At 38.7% G+C, this 19,210-nt stretch overlaps 1 protein-coding gene across 2 annotated transcripts in view; it reads left to right on the top strand.

Moving 5' to 3' along the window:
- The window catches only part of LOC113054364 (CD166 antigen homolog), a 55,531-nt gene extending 36,553 nt beyond the window's left edge, over nt 1–18,978 (top strand). The window contains exons 2-16 of one of the 2 annotated variants that reach the window (XM_026219879.1): nt 5,949–6,055; nt 6,226–6,445; nt 8,180–8,244; nt 10,328–10,415; nt 10,798–10,971; nt 12,436–12,560; nt 12,669–12,798; nt 14,341–14,453; nt 14,533–14,659; nt 14,793–14,914; nt 16,368–16,497; nt 17,315–17,341; nt 17,625–17,739; nt 17,975–18,105; nt 18,498–18,978. In XM_026219879.1, the coding sequence (XP_026075664.1) occupies nt 5,949–6,055; nt 6,226–6,445; nt 8,180–8,244; nt 10,328–10,415; nt 10,798–10,971; nt 12,436–12,560; nt 12,669–12,798; nt 14,341–14,453; nt 14,533–14,659; nt 14,793–14,914; nt 16,368–16,497; nt 17,315–17,341; nt 17,625–17,739; nt 17,975–18,065 (1,634 nt within the window). In that variant the 3' untranslated portion in view covers nt 18,066–18,105; nt 18,498–18,978. The remainder of the gene's footprint in view (nt 1–5,948; nt 6,056–6,225; nt 6,446–8,179; nt 8,245–10,327; nt 10,416–10,797; nt 10,972–12,435; nt 12,561–12,668; nt 12,799–14,340; nt 14,454–14,532; nt 14,660–14,792; nt 14,915–16,367; nt 16,498–17,314; nt 17,342–17,624; nt 17,740–17,974; nt 18,106–18,497) is intronic. The other variant, XM_026219880.1, reaches the window with a different exon arrangement.
- The last annotated feature ends 232 nt before the right edge of the window (nt 18,979–19,210 follow it).

Raw genomic sequence — 19,210 nt, 5'->3', positions numbered from 1 at the left:
TTTGGGAGGTGCCTCGCGATCCAAGTGTTTGCAGAGTGTGGCAACTTAATAGAGAATAATATTCTCAATTAAATTCAGTTGTATAGTTTTTTTACAGTTTGCTCCTGAGGAGCTTTATGAAATGAAAAAAAGTAGATAAAAAGAAAAGAAAATGATGTATAACAACCCCCAAGTGAGAAAGCTACAGGCAACAATTGCCAGAACAAAAATCCCAAGGATGTTTAAGTAGACAGGGAAATAATTCTTCCTCCAGTTTTGATACAACGATTAAGAAAAAAAAACTGTGCCAACTGGGTTTGTTGAAACTGTTTATGACCTTTCCTTCATATTAAAAATATATGTGTCATATCGCACCTCTACATAGACAGAAAATTTTAAATACAGCTCCAGTTCCATCTCCGCCTACGAACCACCTTAATGCTGCAAAGGTAAAACAACTAAGTACTACAGTTCGCAAATGGTCTATTTTGGTGAGTGTGTTGACAGTTGTGTTTTGGAGTGTGTGCATGTGATCACTACCAGTTTACCATCCTGTGATCTTTCGCCAGCCTGCAGTCAACCCAGGTCTCTCTAGACAGGCTGAAGGACTGTAGCGTAAAGCTCTAGATTTGTAGGATGTTTTAGAATCACATAAGCATATCTGACGTCAATGCATTCTGATGGTTGGTAGAGAATGGTGAAACTGTCGAGACGTATTCAGCATGGCTTTATGCCCAGCAGGTTTTAAATTAAGGCAAATGTTGAAGTTACGAGGTGGTGCCAAAAGCTCTTTCGACGGTCTGTTTGAGCGCAAGCAGAGTAAGATAAACTCTGAGTGCTTGTGAGAAGCTCCTTCAATCTGCTCTCGTGTTCAGCCGCTAATATGTTTGGGTTTGATCATGGGCACGGCAGGCGTCGTTTGATGAATCGTAGGCTGCAGAGTGAAGCAGAGAAGGCATTGATTTCCCCAGTGCCAGTTCTTTTACCTCCCTCTCTCCTAACATCGCTGCTCTCTGTGAGGGGTTTCGGAATCCATGGAGCTGATTTAGAAGAACCGGAAAGTGCAGAGTATTCCAGCTGTCAAGCTCTAGTGCCGAGATAATTAGCGTTGTCACAATAGCACAATTTCAGTAGTTAATTTCACGAATCTCAACTAAAATTTTTATAAAACGCTTATTATTAAATGCTTATGGATGCATTTTTCGTTTACTTAGAAGGTATAAATGCTGTATATAATTGTTGAGAAGTTTGGACGAGAAGTTTGGATTTTTTCAAAGACATTAATTCTTTAATTCAGAAAGGACACATTCAAATTAACCAAAATATAGAATAAAGACTTTCATAATGTGGCAAAAGATTTCTATTTAAAATCACTGCTGTTCTTTTTAACTTTCTATTCGTCAAAGAATCCTGAATTTAAAAAAAAATACATTACAGGAATAACATTTTATTTAAGAATCAAATAAAATCTATATTTAAAAGCTCTTTTAATATGTAATCAAACTTCACAATAATACTTTTTTACTGTATTTTCTGATCAACTACATGCAGGCAGTGTATATTGGTGTTTAATTCAAGTAAACCTAATATAATTAAGAACAAAGCAATATTTTTTTAGCAGTGAATGGTTTTCTCTTGTCAGATCTCTTTAGACTGAAGCACAAGGTCTCTTGGTCACCATGTGAATAAAAAAAATGATTTTTTTTTTTTTTTTTTACAAAAGTAAAGAGAACAAAACATCTGAATAACATTGCCAGGAAAAAGGCTAAATTCTACTGTGAAATTACCCAGTGGGATCAAATTGACCCTGAGGACATATGCTCGGAGAATATTAGCTCTATTAGTTTGGTGAGCACAATAAAAGCACTTCAGACACAGTCAATCATCTCTCCCGCACCTGATGCCGCCCAAAGCTCTTGCAGTGGCCAAAGCTTATTCTCTTTGAATAAAGGCCTTTTTAGTCCACACTACTATAAAAAGGCATCCGGTTTTGTTGATGTTGGGATTGGGATTGCTGGTGTACATATCTCCAGTATTAATTTAGCAACATTTCATTCTGAAAAATATTAAACATTTTGAAGAGATCGACGTACTCTTTGAATGGCCCAGTGTCCCAGTGAGACATGTTTTGGGATGAAATGGTTTTCCTGCAGAGAGTTTTGATTTAAAGTCCAATCGCTCTACTTTAAGGTTTGATAGTTCTAACAGAAAGCAAATTCTCCTTGTTGGTTTGCTATTGTTCCCCAAGTAGTAGCTAAAGCAGTGTGATACTGGGTTTCCCATGATTATGGGAACCCTGAAAGAGCTTGATCTAACAGTTAAGTCATACAGTCATACAGAAGGACTCCGACTTTTTGCAGTGTGATAGATGAGGTCACCAAAAGTTGTTTAAATTAGGTGGTAACCGGTGGTGAGCCATTTCTGAAATTCAGAAACTGTAATCAGTCACACTTCTGTCTGACTTCACTTCAGATAGGTCTGGACTCTGGAGTTCTCTCTTTCTTAACGTTCATACTTTAACACATTTCCCTCATTATGCAGAGACATGAGAGGCTTTGTGACACATTTTAGTTTTTGAATGCCTTCATTTGTCTTTGTGTGTGAGATGGCAGACTTTAACACATTCATGAATTAGAATGCATTAGGTTAAGTTTTGTTGCAAATGTTTTTATGTAGTGTCTCTTGCTGTTTTGATGTTACTTAAAAATTCACTGTGAGTTCTTAGTTTTGCATTATTGTCTGGTCTGCAGTTATTAAAGTAGGTCTTGATTTTTTTTTTTTTTTTTTTTTAAGGAGGTCTATTTTTACATTGACCCAAACTTAAAAGCCCAATGCGTGCTGAAAAACACACACACACAACACCAGCCAGAGAATGAATGTAATAATGTGTATGACTGTACACTAACAGCAATGCTTTAAATTACCATAATACAATTTCAATATTATATTATACAACCATGCAACAAACTGTCTAACGATTTAAGCACTGAACAGAACAAATTAACAGAACTGATTAGTTGTAATAGGATAACTAGTTGATTAATGTGACTCAACCCTACTTTAACAATTTCTGCCTTTCTGCAAATAAAATTACACCTATTCTTAGTACGAAAACTTTTTTTTCTACAATCACATCAAGCAAGTTCTCATTACTGTAAATAAATATCATGCTTAATACTAACATACAAAAAAATGTCATGAAGGTAATACCTGTCTCACAAAATTATTTGTTTACAGCATAATTTACATTTAGTGCAACAAATAATACTGCTATAAGATATTTTATTAAATATATCATTATCCAGTACAATTCTTCATCCCAAAATACTAAAGCCTTAGTAAAGGTTTATACCATTGTAAACTAAAATAGAAGCAGGGAGTATTTTAACACATGTTGGCTGTTAAATAGAATCCTTTCTCTTTTTTTCACATTGAATGAAATTCCCATGCCCTCACAGAATCTGACTCACTTTCTTTACATTGCATTAACACAATAACAATTTACCTAAATAATAATTTACCTAAAATCTGGTGGCAAGATAAAACTATCCAGCTGAAGACACCATCACCATCACAATCACAACTTAAAACATGAACAAAACATAACCTGAACAAACACAGTGCATCTAAATGGAATAGCCTGCACACATTAGCTCGAATGCTAATGCTAATATTAAGCTACCTTATCTTCCAATTGCTGTAGACTTGAATTACAATCCTGTTTGATTCTGCATCTTTCTTGGTCCACTTTTCCACATTTAAACCAATACAGCAGCTCCAGGCTGATTTCCAGGACATTGTTTACCTTTTTTTTTTTTTTTTTTTCACCTGACCTCCATTTTCAATATCAAAAAAGCAGATGCATGAAATCAGAGAACCATGAAAAAGAGTTTCTCTATGTGAAATACAATTTCTCTAAATACTTTATTTTGATTTTGGGATGAAATATGACTCATTTTGCTAAAGAAAAAAAGTTTAATTCAGCCAATGCTAGTTTGATGGCTTTGACTAAAGCTGAGTCAACCCTAACCAAGTGGAGATTCCAGCTTACTCCAGCAAACCAGTTTCGGCTCGTTTAAGCGGTTTCTTTCATCTTTGAAATCATGTTTTAACAGGTTTCAGGATTCGAAAAAAAACCTTCCTATCGACATCTCCCTCTTTTCTTGACTTTATTTACTGTCTGGATCTTCCAGCAGATTATCTGTTGTCATGGTGCTATCCGACCTGTGCAGGTATCATGTTTCCATGTGCTGGTGATGTATTTTAGCACAGGCCCTGTGTGCTTTCCAAACAGTCTGTAGTCTTTAGATGTATCTAGACCCCACTATGTACACATTGCTTTCCACACCTGTCCTTTTAGGCTGTCATCGTCTCAGTTCTTCCACAAGATTTATTATTAGCTCAGAGCTTTTAGCAAAAAAAAGTCTCATTTCTGTCATTTATCAGAACCTGTTGAAGTCAGAGTGACTGCCAAGCCTGTTTAAAGAAATAGTCCAAGCAAAAAATCTGTATTCTGTCATCATTTACTCACCCTCACTTCTTTTCAAACCCATATGCTATTTTTTTTCTTCTTTGAACATAAAAGGGGAATTTTAAAGCAGCCATATTCCATTAAGTTCATAGCGAATATGTCTTTTTGTGCCTCTAAACGGACAAAAATAAGCCTATTTTTATTTAAAATGAATTTTGGGGATGGAAAAATTGCTTTAGCCAACACATTAGCAATTTTGTGCATACTGATTGATTGTTTAATTCCAGTATTCCAGTATCTAAAGGCTGATTGGAAAGTACTGTGAAATGTTGTTTCTATGCAGATTAGTCTGTATTAAAATAGCTCAAAATGACCTATTCTGCTGAACTGGTGTGAGTGTGTCTGTGTTTTCTAGTGTGTGTCTATATCACTGATGTTGTTTCTGCTTATCAGCTCTTTTATCCTCTGCATTGCAGGCACTCGATCAATATTAAAACCGCTATCACAATGAAAAGTTCCAAAAATGAGGAACAGTTGCCGTGGAGGCAAGGCTGACTGTGTTTGGAAGAGCGGTTGCCTACAGCTCTCGTCTTCGATTTGACCAGAATTTGAACCTTCGTTGTTCAGACTTTTTGTTAGTCTCTCCTAAAGATGGGGTACTGATGGAAGTGGGTGGACCGTGAAGTCCCTTCTGCACTGACCTTTCAACCCCCCTATACTGCTTAAGTAAATCCATCATACCACTGAACATGGGGCCTCATTGCCATAACAACCTCACCAGGCATTAATAAAAGGCCCTGCAACCTTTGTTTTGCTCAACACTCTGAGGAATTGTAGAATCAGGCTACAAGTCATACTCCATTCAAACTGTTATTGTGCAAACATACCATCACGTTTCACAATGCCAACTCTTTCTGCGCTCCAAACTATGATCGACTGTTGCTGATTGTCAGTGCTTATCTACATAAGACAGTAGGATGTTTACAGCGCTCATCAGCACAAGTGACAAACGGTGCTGTCGTTTTGGCAATGGAACGATGCCGTGCATTCTATCATTCCAGATGACAATGTTGAACTTCTACGTCTGTCACTTCATTCCATGCCTAAACGCACACACTAATACACAGACAATTATAAATAGATTCACTTCCCATGAGAGAATTCCAGACGGGTTATGTGTTGAAAAACTGCAGCATGAATATAATTCATTGGTGCTGTTGCGTTGAGTCGTGCCTTTTGTGCTTTCAGAATCTGCGAACACGTCTAATTTAAAATTAAGATGCATAACTACATCTTGGGAATAATCAAGACAACACCTCAGCTGCCTATCCTCCCTCCCCATTTCTTGTTGCTTAGTTTCAGAATCAAGATAATGCCCTGATGTTTGTGTACGCACGCATGTCGCATTTGACCGTAATTTCTGCCGATTCTTTGCTGCTGCTCTGTTTGATGCCAGCCCGCCATCTAAAACAGGATGTTCTTGTCTTGTATTTTCCAGGGAGCTGTGTGGAGACGGTTATAGGTCTGTATGGCGAGACCATTGAAGTTCCATGCAAGATTGGATCTATCAAGCAAGATGGCCTTATTTTCACCAAATGGAAATACGTGAGTGTTTTTCTGAGTATTTGTGCATCTGTGCTGTTACTCTGGCCGGCCAGTCAGTCTGGGTAGACAAGCAATATACAGCTACTGTCATCGTCATATTGATTTCTGATTTAACCTGTATCTATAGATGCTAAATGTGTGTTTGCTAAAGGCCCTGTTATCTCATTTAGGTGAAAGATGATGGCTCTCCTGGCGATCTTCTCGTGAAGCAGGCTCAGAAAGATGAGGCCACCGTGTCCGCCACAGACAGCTACAAAACTAGAGTCAGCATCAGCGCCAACTCCAGCCTCCTGATTGCCCAAGGCTCGCTGGTTGACCAGAGAGTTTTCACCTGCATGGCAGTGTCATTAACCAACTTAGATGAACACTCAGTGGAATTGAAAGTTTACAGTGAGTATTAATATGACACACACAAAATATTAATTAATAAGAGCAAATCACAGAGATGAGAATAGGGGAAAGCAAGCACAGCTTCCGTCTATGATGAAATCTAGTTGCATGCTTTTAGATGGATACCAGAGAAATTACTGTATAATGAAATTGTGCACAATGTTTCACTAAAGATTGGCTGTGCACTGGAATGGAATGTGCATACTAACCAGTATATACTGCATATATATACATATCTATCATGCATATATATATATATATATATATATATATCCTCCTCTTCACTCTGCTGACCCACAACTGCACACCATCACACAACTCCAACCTCTTCATCAAGTTTGTGAATGACACGACTGTATTGGGTCTCATTAGCAACAGAAATTAGACAAACTACAGGAGCGAGGTGAGCGTAGGTGACAGGTGGTGCAGTGACAACAATCTGTCTCTCTGAACGGGAAGAAGACAAAGGAGATTGTTGTTGACTTCAGGAGAGCGCACACTCAGCATGTTCCTCTGACCATCAACGGTGCCACTGTGGAGAGAGTGAGCAGCACCAAGTTCCTGGGTGTGCACATCACAGAGGACCTCTCCTGGATTGACAACACTGCAGCACTGGCCAAGAAATCACAACAGCATCTCTACTTCCTCCGCAAACTGAGGAGAGCCAGAGCCCCGCCCCACATCATGTGCATCTTCTACAGAGTCACCATTGAGAGCATCCAGTCGAGCTGCATCACTGTGTGTTATGGCGCCTGCAACATGTCCAGTCGAAAGACTCTGCAATGCATAGTGAGAGCAGCTGAGAAGATCATTGGTGTCCTCCCTCCAGGACATTTATGGAACCCGTCTCACCCACAAAGCCCTCTGCATGGGTGATCCCACCCACCCATTACACCGCTTCTTCAGTGTGCTGCCATCAGGGAGGAGACTGCGGAGTCTCCAGGCCAGGACCAGCAGACTGAAGGACAGCTTCATCCATCAGGCTGTCAGAAAGCTGAACTCGCTGAAGCTGAAGCCCCTCCTTCCCTCTTCTGCCCAGGCACCACTGAACTATGAACCCCACACCCCACCCACCCCCAAACATACGTTGACGTGCACCAGTCACTTTGTGCAGCATTTATCTGCTCACCTCATTCACCATGGAACTGACGTCATTCTACCACCTCATCAGTCAGTTTAAATAAAATAACTGCTATTGAGCCCTTTGTCACTTTAATCAGACTGAATAAGCTTTTTTTTTTCACTAAAATCTTTTTATCTGCACTGTTTGTTCACTTCACTGGTTTGGACTCTATCTGCCATGTGCTTTGCACTGCTTTATTTAACTTTATTTTTATTATGTCTTTTTTACATTCCCTTATCGTATAGTTGTATCTTATATTTTATTTTTAATCTAGATTGTTAGTGTTATCTGTATGCACCGGGGGTACTGTACATATGAAAGAATTGACAATAAAGCAGACTTGACTTAACTTGATATTTTGGCCAACAAAGTAGGTGGTCTGGGTAGTTGACATTTTAAGCACATTGTTATATATGTAAAAAGGTAGTACATATACTCCTATATATATATATATAATATATTTATTTTCTTTATAGAATCCATAGAATTTAACTGTCCAAGAATCCATAAAATGAAAAAAAACCTAAATACCTACATTCTAGGCATAGAAGCAACTATCCTTGCTATGCTTTATAAAACCTATTGTTTTGATGCATTATCTCTTATTTCAGAAAAACCATCACACCCCGTAATCAAAAACAAAGCAAAAGGACTGGAAAACGGCAAACTGACGCAGGTGAGTTGTGCTATTTATACTTTTCCCTTTAAGACCTGGAGCTTTAGTTGCTTCTGTTGTTTTCCGGTGTTTGCTCCAGTACACAAACCAGCCAATGTACTAACAATGTGCAGGATCAAACCCTGTGCCTTTGTTTTTATTACCCAGCATGCCTCTCTTGTAGTCTCAACATTGACACACACCTTCTGTTATCACAGTCAGAAGCGGCTCAAAGATGGCGCTAATGATACGGACAACAGCAAACGTGTCTGTGGGGCAAACACACTTGATTTAGGCAGTGCTTGAGCATTGTCACCAATGGTTGCACAGGAAACAACCCATTTTATGTTGTCTAGAGTTTGCATCTCAACACAGGATGCATGAGAAAAAGACGGAGCTTTGATTTGAACTACTTGGAGCACATACAAGACTTCCCACGTAGGCCTCATGACTGGTTTTTGTAAATGGAGCTGGGAGTCGTTATTTTTCATTTCCTCCCCCATTACTCTCTCTTTTTAATGTCTGGCTAAGGTGGAGGTGTGGAGTGGGGAAGGCTGGGGTTGTGTATACAGCATTATGGGTCTTTTTTTTTTTTTCGTGGCTACCCATTGAGGTCTGTCATGTTCAAAGTGCCGAAACTTCCGAAAGGAAGAAAGAGCACCGCATCTGAATATAAAACATTTAATACAGTTGAAATGCAAGGTGGCTGAAGCTCTCTGGAAAAAGACATTTAAAAAGAGAGTACATTTAAATAAGTGTGCCAATTTTACAAAAAAAAAAAACAACAACAAAAAACACAGGGTGTAAATGGATTGTATTAAAAGGTTTGTGTACTTTTTTATTAGATTAAAAACTTAAACATACAAATTTGCACTGACAGTTAAATAGAATACGTATAAAACTGAGCTATTAAAATTAATAAACCTAAAATGGAATTTAAAACAAAAATGACAAAAGCATTTGAACTAAAATCTAAAAAGAAACCGGAAATATAAAACAAAAACTAATACATAATAATAATAATAAATGCTTTAATAATAGTATATAAATAATAATAAAATAACTTTGAATTGAGTTTTTTTTTCATCATTTGGCAGTGGAATTGCATTTCTATTATCCAATTTCTTTTCTTCCTCAAAATTACTAAAAGAATCGTCAATGAAACAGAATCGTTAAATTGGTTGCTAAAACAATGCAGAAAGCGTGTGTAAATAAACGACCTCTATTAGCAGGCAGAATTCAGTCTTGGTGAATCCCCCAGAGAGTCCAGGAAGGAAAGTGCTTAGTCACAGCTGCTCCGTTCCACGGTTCAGTGGAAGCTACAGGCTTCGGGCAGCACTCTGCGCTTGAGAGGTGATGTATCATGGTCCGGCTCCTAAGGAGGGTCCGTTGTGTTATGGGAGTTCGGAATCACGGTACACGGTTCCTCTAAATCTTGGATTTCTCACACCACCCGGAACACCTGAACTCATGCATCATCCCCCTGTCTGCTCTCCTCTCCTGCCATTATTACCCTTCTCTCTTTCTGCTGATTTCTCTATCCCGGGGCCGATAGCTCGTCAGCATGTGATCCTGTCAGCGTGTTATTAATGCAGAGCCTCTTCGGCCTCTAGCAGCGTTTTTACTCAACCAGAGAGAAGAAAAAGGGCAAGAAAAAGAAAGTGAGCAAATGCAAGACCTGTATCGCAACTGTAGAGTTAAAACCCCACCCACTTCCAGCTCATACAAATGATGTCATTATTTAAATAAATGTATATTCCCTGGGCCACCTTGGGACTTACCCACATCAAGGGCAGCAGCAGTGGGATAAAAGTACCTTGAACCAACATTAGGGAAAGTCCCAAGAAAAGTGTCCCAAAGTCACATGCAAATACACACTTAAACTGTGTCAAATGAAATGACACATCATGTGACAACCTATTGTGATACTATGTGTCATAGGTCTATAAATAGTGTAACACAGGCGAAACCGAAAGTGTTCGAGTATCGCAGACTGGAACGTCATCTAAAATTCCACTAATGAGAGGTTGTGAAAACGTCGCTAAAGCAAGTGTGCCTTTTTTTTCTCTCTCTCTCTCTCTGCGTATGTGTGTTTGTGTGTTAGTTGGGGGAATGTGTAGCGGAGAGTGCCAACCCAGCAGCAGATCTCATCTGGATGAAGAACAATCAGCCCCTAGTGGATGACGGCAAAAGTGAGTCATTACATCAAAGGAAATGAGTGCACTAAACACACCGTTTTTAATCAACAGACACCTGGTACCTGTTTTTGACATGCTGCAGAACTACTTCTCTCATTTGTTTCCCCATCTGTCTGAAATAAAGAAGATTCATTTATAAAAAAAAATAAATAAAAAAAAAAATAATAAATAAACTGATTGCCAAGAAATGTATCTTTATTTTTCTTTTTTCTCAGCTTGTGGTCTCGGACTGACTAGTTTAGTTAGAGTTAGAGATCATTCTGACAGTATTGACAGAATCCAGCCGTTGTGGTGTAAGGCACTTCCAGTGTCAAGGTGTGACAGTCACTGCATTTGCCAGCTGTAATGACTGATGTGTGTTTGTGTGTGACTACAGCGATCATTATCACGTCTGCCATCACCAAGGACCCAGTCACAGCTCTGTCCAGCACATCTTCCCGTCTGCAGTACACAGCTAGCAAAGAAGACAAAGAATCACAATTCACATGCACGGCAAAGCATGTGTTGGGCCCCGACCAGAATTCAACATCCGAGACCTTCCCAATCCACTGTGAGTAACTTCATTACTGCGAACTACATACTAAACAGTTTTCTGACACTACTGTTTTTTCATGTCTTATTGGTTCATCAAAGCTACAGTAATTTGATCAAAATGCAGCAAAAACATCATATTCTGAAATATTATTGCTATGTAAAACCATTTTTCCATTTTAATTAGCGATTTATTCCTGTGATGGTAAAGATGAATTTTAATCAGTCATTACTTTAGTCTTCATTGTCACATCATCATCATTCATTTGGTGCTCAAGAAACATTTATTATTATCAGTGTTCAAAACAGATGCTTAATATTCTTGTGGAAACTGTGGTACATTTATTTAGGATACATAAAGAACTAAATTTATTTGAAACGTAAATCTCTGTAACCCAATAAATGTCATTTTTAATCTATTTAATGTGTCTTTGCTGAATAAAAGAATGCATTTCTTTCATCAGCAACAAAACAATTAAATAACTAAATCTTACTGACCCCAAAATTTTGAATGGTTGGTTTTATCATATTTATATTATGAATGTATTAATTTAATCAGCATTGTTATTATTATTTTAAAATCAATTTGATATTCAACAACTTAGCCGATGTAGCCAAGAGGAATATTAAAAGCAATTTATTACCCTAAATGCACTTTGTTTTTGATACGGCCAGCAAAGACAATAAAATTAAAAAGATGTCTGTTTACCTGTATGCATTTACTTATAGTATAGTATGTGCAGTATTTTATGTGATCTTATAAATTCATGCTACCCAGTCTTTTTATATCATTATATTTAATTCAGGTGAAGTATCAATTACTGTGCTAGTAGATTCAGGTTACAGGACTTTACATGGTTACTTGTACACAACTCAGCTCTTCCAAAGGTGGATCTGGCATGTTAGCTCCACTGTGTTGGTAGTCAAGCGCTGGGGCTTTGTCTCTACCTGAGATAATGTCCTGATGTGACATGTGCTGTGGCTAGCACTTTGATGCTTTATTAGATTGATTTTACAGCTGGTTGGAGGTATCCATGTTCACTGGTGCCTGAATATCTGTACATCGCCTAGTACATGAAGCCATCTCTTGAGTCCTGAACCTTGAATTGAAGGTCTCAGCTGGTAGCCAGGATCAATTTGATGTTTTTTTTCTAGGTATAATGCCAGTAACCAAGTCTGCAGTAGCATCGCTCTCGCTCTCTCTTTCTTATCTGAATGTTGGGAGGTTTGTGCAGTGCCTCGGGGTGAACACGTGATGTGAAACGCTCTGTGGCTACTGGGTGAAAAAGAGAGGATGAGACTGCAAATGGTTTCGGAAATGAAGGCGTTTAAGCTCTTTGGGGTCTGCAGAATGGTGCAGCGTCTTAAAGAATGATATTTTTCTTGGAATATGGAAAGTCCCTGAATTTGTGCAATGACAGCCATCTTCCTCAGGCTCTCTTCTGTCCCTTCTAATGTTTGTTTTCTCTTTTTTCTCTTTAAGACCCTACTGAGAAGGTGAGTCTACATGTTGTTTCTCAGAGTCCCATTAGAGAAGGTGATGATGTGACACTGATATGCAAGGCGGACGGAAACCCCCCTCCTACCAGCTTCAAGTTCAACATTAAGGTGAGTGATTGCCGGCCGTGTCCACAGCTTTCATCTCCAGGGTCCTGCTGTCTGCCCTGTATCCTTCCCTACAGGTTAATTACACTGTCTTCCTCTCTCCTTCTTTAGGGCAAGGTCACAGTGATGGACAAGAATAACTACACTCTGACTGGCGTTACTCGAGCGGACACTGGCGTGTACAAGTGCTCCCTGCCTGACAACGATGTGTTGGAGTCCACTCAGATGGTCACAGTGAGCTGTGAGTGGACAAATGATACGCTCTTCTTCTCTATCTCTCTCTCATCTAAGGGCATCTGCACACTAGTGAAAGACCTGATGGAGTGTTAGACAGATAAGGAAAAATATTTCTGAGATTTTGGAAATAGACGAGTCAGTTTAAAATCAAGCAGTAATAAAAATAATTGGATTTCTAAATGCATCTCTGTCTGTTGGTCGTAATTGCAAGTTCCTCAACATAGTACAAGAGGCATGCTTTGTATAGTAGTATATTATATTTACTCAATCTGGCAACCGACACATGCTTTCTCCATTGAGAAAAAAGCACCAGGTTTTCTGAAAACATGGTTAAAGTGTACATTGATGTTTAGCGATATCTAGTGCAATATTATGCTTAAAGAATCGTCTAATACAGCCAGCCTGTGTTCATTCACAGTGTACTGTAGCTTGTGTTGTTCTTAAAAAAAAAACTGACGTGCTGTCCTTCTTGGCAATGAACTGTGATAAATTCAAATCCAAAACATGTCTTCTCAACTAAATGACACACACATTTTAGCTAGCCTGCTGCAAATTACCATCTAACCTGTTAGCATACTGTTTGCATTTATGGATCATGAATAAATGCAAATGGATCGAAAGTTCTAGCCTTGAAAAACAAAATCACAAGCATTTCCTGGGGAATATATTTAAGTTTAGTTTGACCAGTTTCCGCAGATGTGGAAAGGGTTAATATAAATAAGAAACTCACTGGGGAAGCAGAGAAGGAAAAATAAATCGCTTAAAATTGTACTGAGCTTTTATCATGCTTTCGAAATACCGGATAAAAAATTACCTACCTATTTTAAGTTAAATATTTCAGGAAATTACGGCACAGACACATCAGTTATAGGTACACTTTAGAACATTGAGCATTATTAATTTGACTTTTAGGCTTAAAAGATTCAGAGTGTAGTATCTAACAACATTAGCATAACCAAACTCAAGCGGTTGCTTGCGTCAATGTTGCTGTAGAGTCAAGACTCAGCTCAACAGATGAGCAGTCGGAGTTCACCAAACTTTTCCTTGCCAATGAATTCCTTTCTTTATAGTATGAATTAATGCACAAGCAAAACGGGATATCTCCAGCAGGATTAGCGAAGTGGGCAGGATAGCAGGCACACAGCTTAATAAGGAGTTTTTGACTCGAGTTGAGGCTGCCACGGTCTCCAATTCTCATTGAGGTGAATGAGTGAGTGTGTGTCTGTCTGTCTGGTTAAAAGAGCCCCGATGATTTCCATAATGTGGATTTAGTGACGCTTCAGTTTGGAGACTCAAATATATTTCACGGCGTCTATGTGGCGTGATTTCAAAGCTGGTGGCATCTCAGCTGTCTATTTGAGGACAGAAAACAATTGCTCAGGCGAGAATAAGGGGGTGCGACGAGGGCCTTAGCTATCTTAGTTGGCGAAGAAATGTGATGCATTTCAGCCTCTTCAGTGGTTGAAATATTTTTAGGACAGGTGTACAAAAAAGAAGCCTGCAGCAGACTGAGACACGCTTGTCATCTCCCCTTACTCTCTTTCAGTCCTGGATGTAAGCCTCACTCCTACAGGCAAGGTGTTAAAGAAGCTCGGGGAAAAGTTGGAGGTGTCGTTTGAAAAGAACGCCTCTACCGAAGCAAAAGTGACATGGAAAAAGGTAAGAGATCGCAGGGATAACAGATCTGGGTTAGGTTCGATTAGTCATGCTAAACAAACCACTCTTTCAATTTCTCCAGGGTGACCTTACATTAGACAAACTGCCCGACTTCTCTAACTTGACGTATAGTGACGCAGGCCTGTATGTGTGTGACGTGTCCATTGAAGGAATCAAACGCAGTTTATCCTTTGAACTTACTGTAGAAGGTAAAACTTACTATATACACTTTTAACATTTTAACATTTTATTCCTATGTGTTAGTGAATATCCTCACACACACTTTATATTTTTTATATTTATATTGTATACTGTATGAAAGCATACATTTATAATCTCCAGGTGGTCCCAAAATTCTGAGACTGACCAAGCATCGCAGCAATGATGGCAAACATAAAATCTTGACGTGTGAGGCAGAGGGGTCACCTAAACCTGAAGTGCAGTGGAGTGTCAATGGAACTACCGTGAGTCACTGCCCCTGTCAGAATGAATATAGATCTTAATATAGAGAATAATATAGATCTGAATTGTTTAACATGTTTTAGACATCACTGTTCTCCCAAAAGAGCCTTGCATCTTGTACTTTTTTTTATGTGAGAAGGAGAGATGCCCAGATATTTCACTCAGTTCTAGTCTAGACAAGATGAAAGGTGCACAGGTGTTTCAGCAGGTTTTCGGCACCTAGAAGGGAAGAGCAAACATTCAGTTTCCGTTAAAAAGGGAGCAGTTGTCCTGGGACTGAAATGTCTGGAATCACACAAAGAATTATTTTTCATCCCGTGTTCCACAGACTGACGGCTCTGGTATTTTGTTGCAAGCGACTTTGCTTTTGTTTCTGGATTTTTTAATAACAAGAAGCAAATTTCCAAAAAGGCACGTCTCGCCACCCTTCCACATATCTGAGGGGAGGTGATGACTCTCCTTTAAAGAATTTGAGTTTGCCTCCCTGTTTCCACTTATCATGAGACTACAGCCAGGACAGGAAAACGGGACAATGAGGACAGGGACGCCAAAGCAGGACACCGGAAACTAGCCTGTGTGTGTTACCCCAGATATCTCAGACATAGTGTGTGGATCCCATGAGTCATAACTCAATTTGGAATAACATGTATTTACAGTATTATGTTTTACTATGAAAACATGGATAATGGTTATAATCATAAAGGAATAAATGAAATTTTAAATACATAAAAATAGTTATAATGTTTGACTATATAACTGTTTTTACTGTATTTTTTATCAAATAAATGCGGTCTTGGTGGGCATAATCCGAAGCTTTTGCATTAACAAATAAATTGTGTTTAAATGAATATCATGAAATACATCATGTATTATATATACACAATATATATTGGACTAAATTGTGTCTTAATGGCTGCTTATTTCTGGAATATTTTGCTGTGTGATCCTGTGGATCGCAGTGTCACTGGTGTCAGTAGCGAACTCACACTGCGCTCTTAGAGGGGTTCACTGCTCACTGTCTGCCTAATGACACTGAGATTGAAGTGTGTTTGTGATGGAGACGCATTTAATGGAAGTGTGATTACTGACACGCATTGAACTCGTGCTTCCAGACCCTGAGGGTGTGTGTGTGTGTGTGTGTGTGTGTGTGTTTGTGGGACTTTCCATTAACGCTGGGTGAGGATGCAGACTGTATGATAATAAATAAGCTGAGGATCATTAGCGCCCTCTAGTGGTGAGGCGTATTAAATAGCGCCTTAAGTTTATTTGTATTTTTCATATATATATATATATATATATATATATATATATATATATATATATATATATATATATATATATATATATATATATATATATATATATATATATATAATTAAAACGGTTAGAAAAAGTTAATATTCTGTTTATAAAAAGTTTACTGCAAAAATAACTGCAATTGTTGTTGTCCTGCAGGATGAATCGGCATATCTTGACGGGAAGACCACATACAAAATAACCGTGGTGCCCAATAGGAACCTCACCGTCAGCTGCCTAGTGACCAGTAAACTCGGCCAGGACACGAGGGACATCAGCGTGTTTTCTCGTAAGTAACTCACTGAATTCGCTGAAGGGGTTTCCAGCTGTGAGGACCGCTTAGCTTACTAACCACTCAATCGCCTCCTTTAACAAGGCTCATATTATAGGGCTGTCAAGAATATATTTACATCAAAAAGAACCATTAGCGTACATCTTTGACATGGTTAATAACAAGTGGTTTGAGATCGAACACAAACACTGAGATTGCCTGTTTATTTGATCAACAAAAAAAGGGGAAACATACCATATAGTTTTGTAAAGATGACAGAATTAGGATTATTGATGTATATTTTGCTCTTTTTGTTTCATTTTACATGTTTTAATGGCGCAAATAAGAGTAGTTTGACAGCCCTGATAAGTAGATGCCACATATAACATCTCTTATACGTGCACGTGAAGAGATTGGTAAAGCTGGCATGTTTCACAGTTTTGCCTGATGCACCATTCAAATGCAGGGTGATTTAGTGGCATTTTACTATATTAATATTATTAGTGGCCTGGTGTGAACACTAGAAAGACAGGGCTGGCTGCTCTCCCTCAGGTCCTGTTGTTCACTCTCTTTCTGCTTTCTGGCTTTGGCTCTGGTTCTGTTTGTCTGTGTCAGGGTGCTTGGACTGCTGTCCCTTTTCTTCCTCCTCTCTTTCCGACTGCTATGGCATGCTTGCGGTCACCTTCCTTACTAGAATCTGATTGGACAATACTTTTGAATTGGTTTTGCATCTAAACCACAGCTGGGTGGTGGCTTTTTCCTCACCAAATTTGTCATAAATGCCCGTTTGGTTTCATTTTGCACCCAGTTAATTTGATTTTATATCTGATTTCAGTATATGAGGAGCACAAGTCCAAACCAGGTAAGATCATCTGATTTCATTCACTTGAATAGCACTTAAAATGAAGTAGAAGTTAAGATCATGAGTCGGAGGGTGTCAAGCATCCTGACATCATGCAAACTTTGTGCCTTCACATGTTTGAATTGTACCTGAATAAATGTCGGCTTGAAATAAATCCAGCTTTAATTTTTCTCAAAGAAAAGGGTTTTGTCAATGGTTTTTCATTTCCCAGGATTGCCTTTCCCTGTCTAGAGGCATAATGCTTTAGAAGAATTCATAGTGTTTATCTGTCCATCGCATTTAGAAAAAAATGAAGGCGGCATGGAGCAGACCAAAGTGATTGTGGGTGTCTTGGTTGGACTCTTTGTAGCCGCTGCTTTGGTGGGACTCATCTACTGGCTCTATATCAAGAAAACAAGGTACGACACCACCATGCACAAATAAGTTGAGTAAGAAAAAGCTGAGTATATTTCATCGCCTACTTTTAAATTACAACCTGTACGGATAAAAGTACATGTGATTGCAGTAGGAGTCATAGTATCTGCTGTTATGCATCGTCATGATTTGTTCAGATTGACATGAGAAGCAAGCGAGCCAGAAATGGTCTAGCCGCAAGAGCTCAGTTTAAATCAAGGTAAAATTGTCCTGTTATAGAGAAGGCAGCTGGAAGACCGGAGAGAAGGAGACAGGCACTTCAGAGGAGAGTAAGAAACTGGAGGAGAACAATCATAAAGCAGATGTCTAAAAGAGGAGAGAGCCGTTAAAAAAAATAGAGAATGAAGGAGGTAAGGATATTTTCTCCTGCAATTTTACTATTTCAAAGCTCAGGGCAGGGCTGAAAATTTACACCTGCCATAACTGCATGATGGGTGATGCATAATTTTTTTCCTTTTTCACTGAAGTGAAAGGCGTTAAAATAGAATCACACTTGAGTCACGACAGTTGTGCATGTCTGTCATCGCTTACATCAGTCAGGTGTTAAGACTATCATTAGTACAGTGTGATGTAAACATTGTAGTACTGTATATTACAGTAGCTAATAGAGGTACCAGCTAACTGGTCAGTATCATGCATTTGGTTTTGAATTAAGTGCAATATTGAGCAAGCCTACTCAATATTTGTGATTTTTTTTCTCATTTTTTTCTAATCCCATTCATTGTTTTTGTTTGTGTGCCAGATATGAACCAGGAAAGAGGCCTTGTCACACTGAATGTGCAGTACTACACGTCAATCATCTAATTCCAGACATCTGATTGGACGGCGACGCCTCCTTCAGGCTACTCCAGTGCATCACAGAATGTTTCCAGAATATTTCCTACTCCAACTGAACTATTTACTAAAAAAAAAAAAAAAAAAAGGAAAAGAAAAAAAGAAATAAACCCCCCCACCACGGTACAAAAGTGTAAATGAAAAAACCACTTGTGTTGTAAATTTAGTCTGCACTGAGGACTGCGTTTACTTTTGATCGATTCTGACTTTTTCTTTTCGTGTTCCCAGTGAATATTGTTTCATGCATATCGCTGAAGTGGTGGGCACAGCTGTTTTGTTCCCGCTCCAGTTAAAAAAAAAAGATAATGTAAATTTGCTGTACACTTTTTAGGCCTGTGTAAATAAGGGGAGTATGTTCACTCTGCTTATCATTTGGATCATTGAAAAAACAAAATAGTTTATGGATTTTGGAATCACATATTGATATTGCACAGTCCCTCCCTCATCGAAAACTACTAAGCTTGCGGTCTGATGCTGGAAGAACGATGACTTCACTGCTGTTACACCTCATGTTTTATTTATTGGTACCTCTTTAATGTCACTGCACTGAGACATTCATGTTATTTCCTCTAGTTCGATGTGGCCAAGTAGTGAAAATGGGTTTAGAAATTTAGCATAGCA

The sequence above is a fragment of the Carassius auratus genome, chromosome 35, assembly GCF_003368295.1.
Source record: "Carassius auratus strain Wakin chromosome 35, ASM336829v1, whole genome shotgun sequence".
In the NCBI taxonomy this organism is placed as follows: Eukaryota; Metazoa; Chordata; class Actinopteri; order Cypriniformes; family Cyprinidae; genus Carassius; species Carassius auratus.
This window is presented reverse-complemented; position numbering and strand designations above follow the sequence as displayed.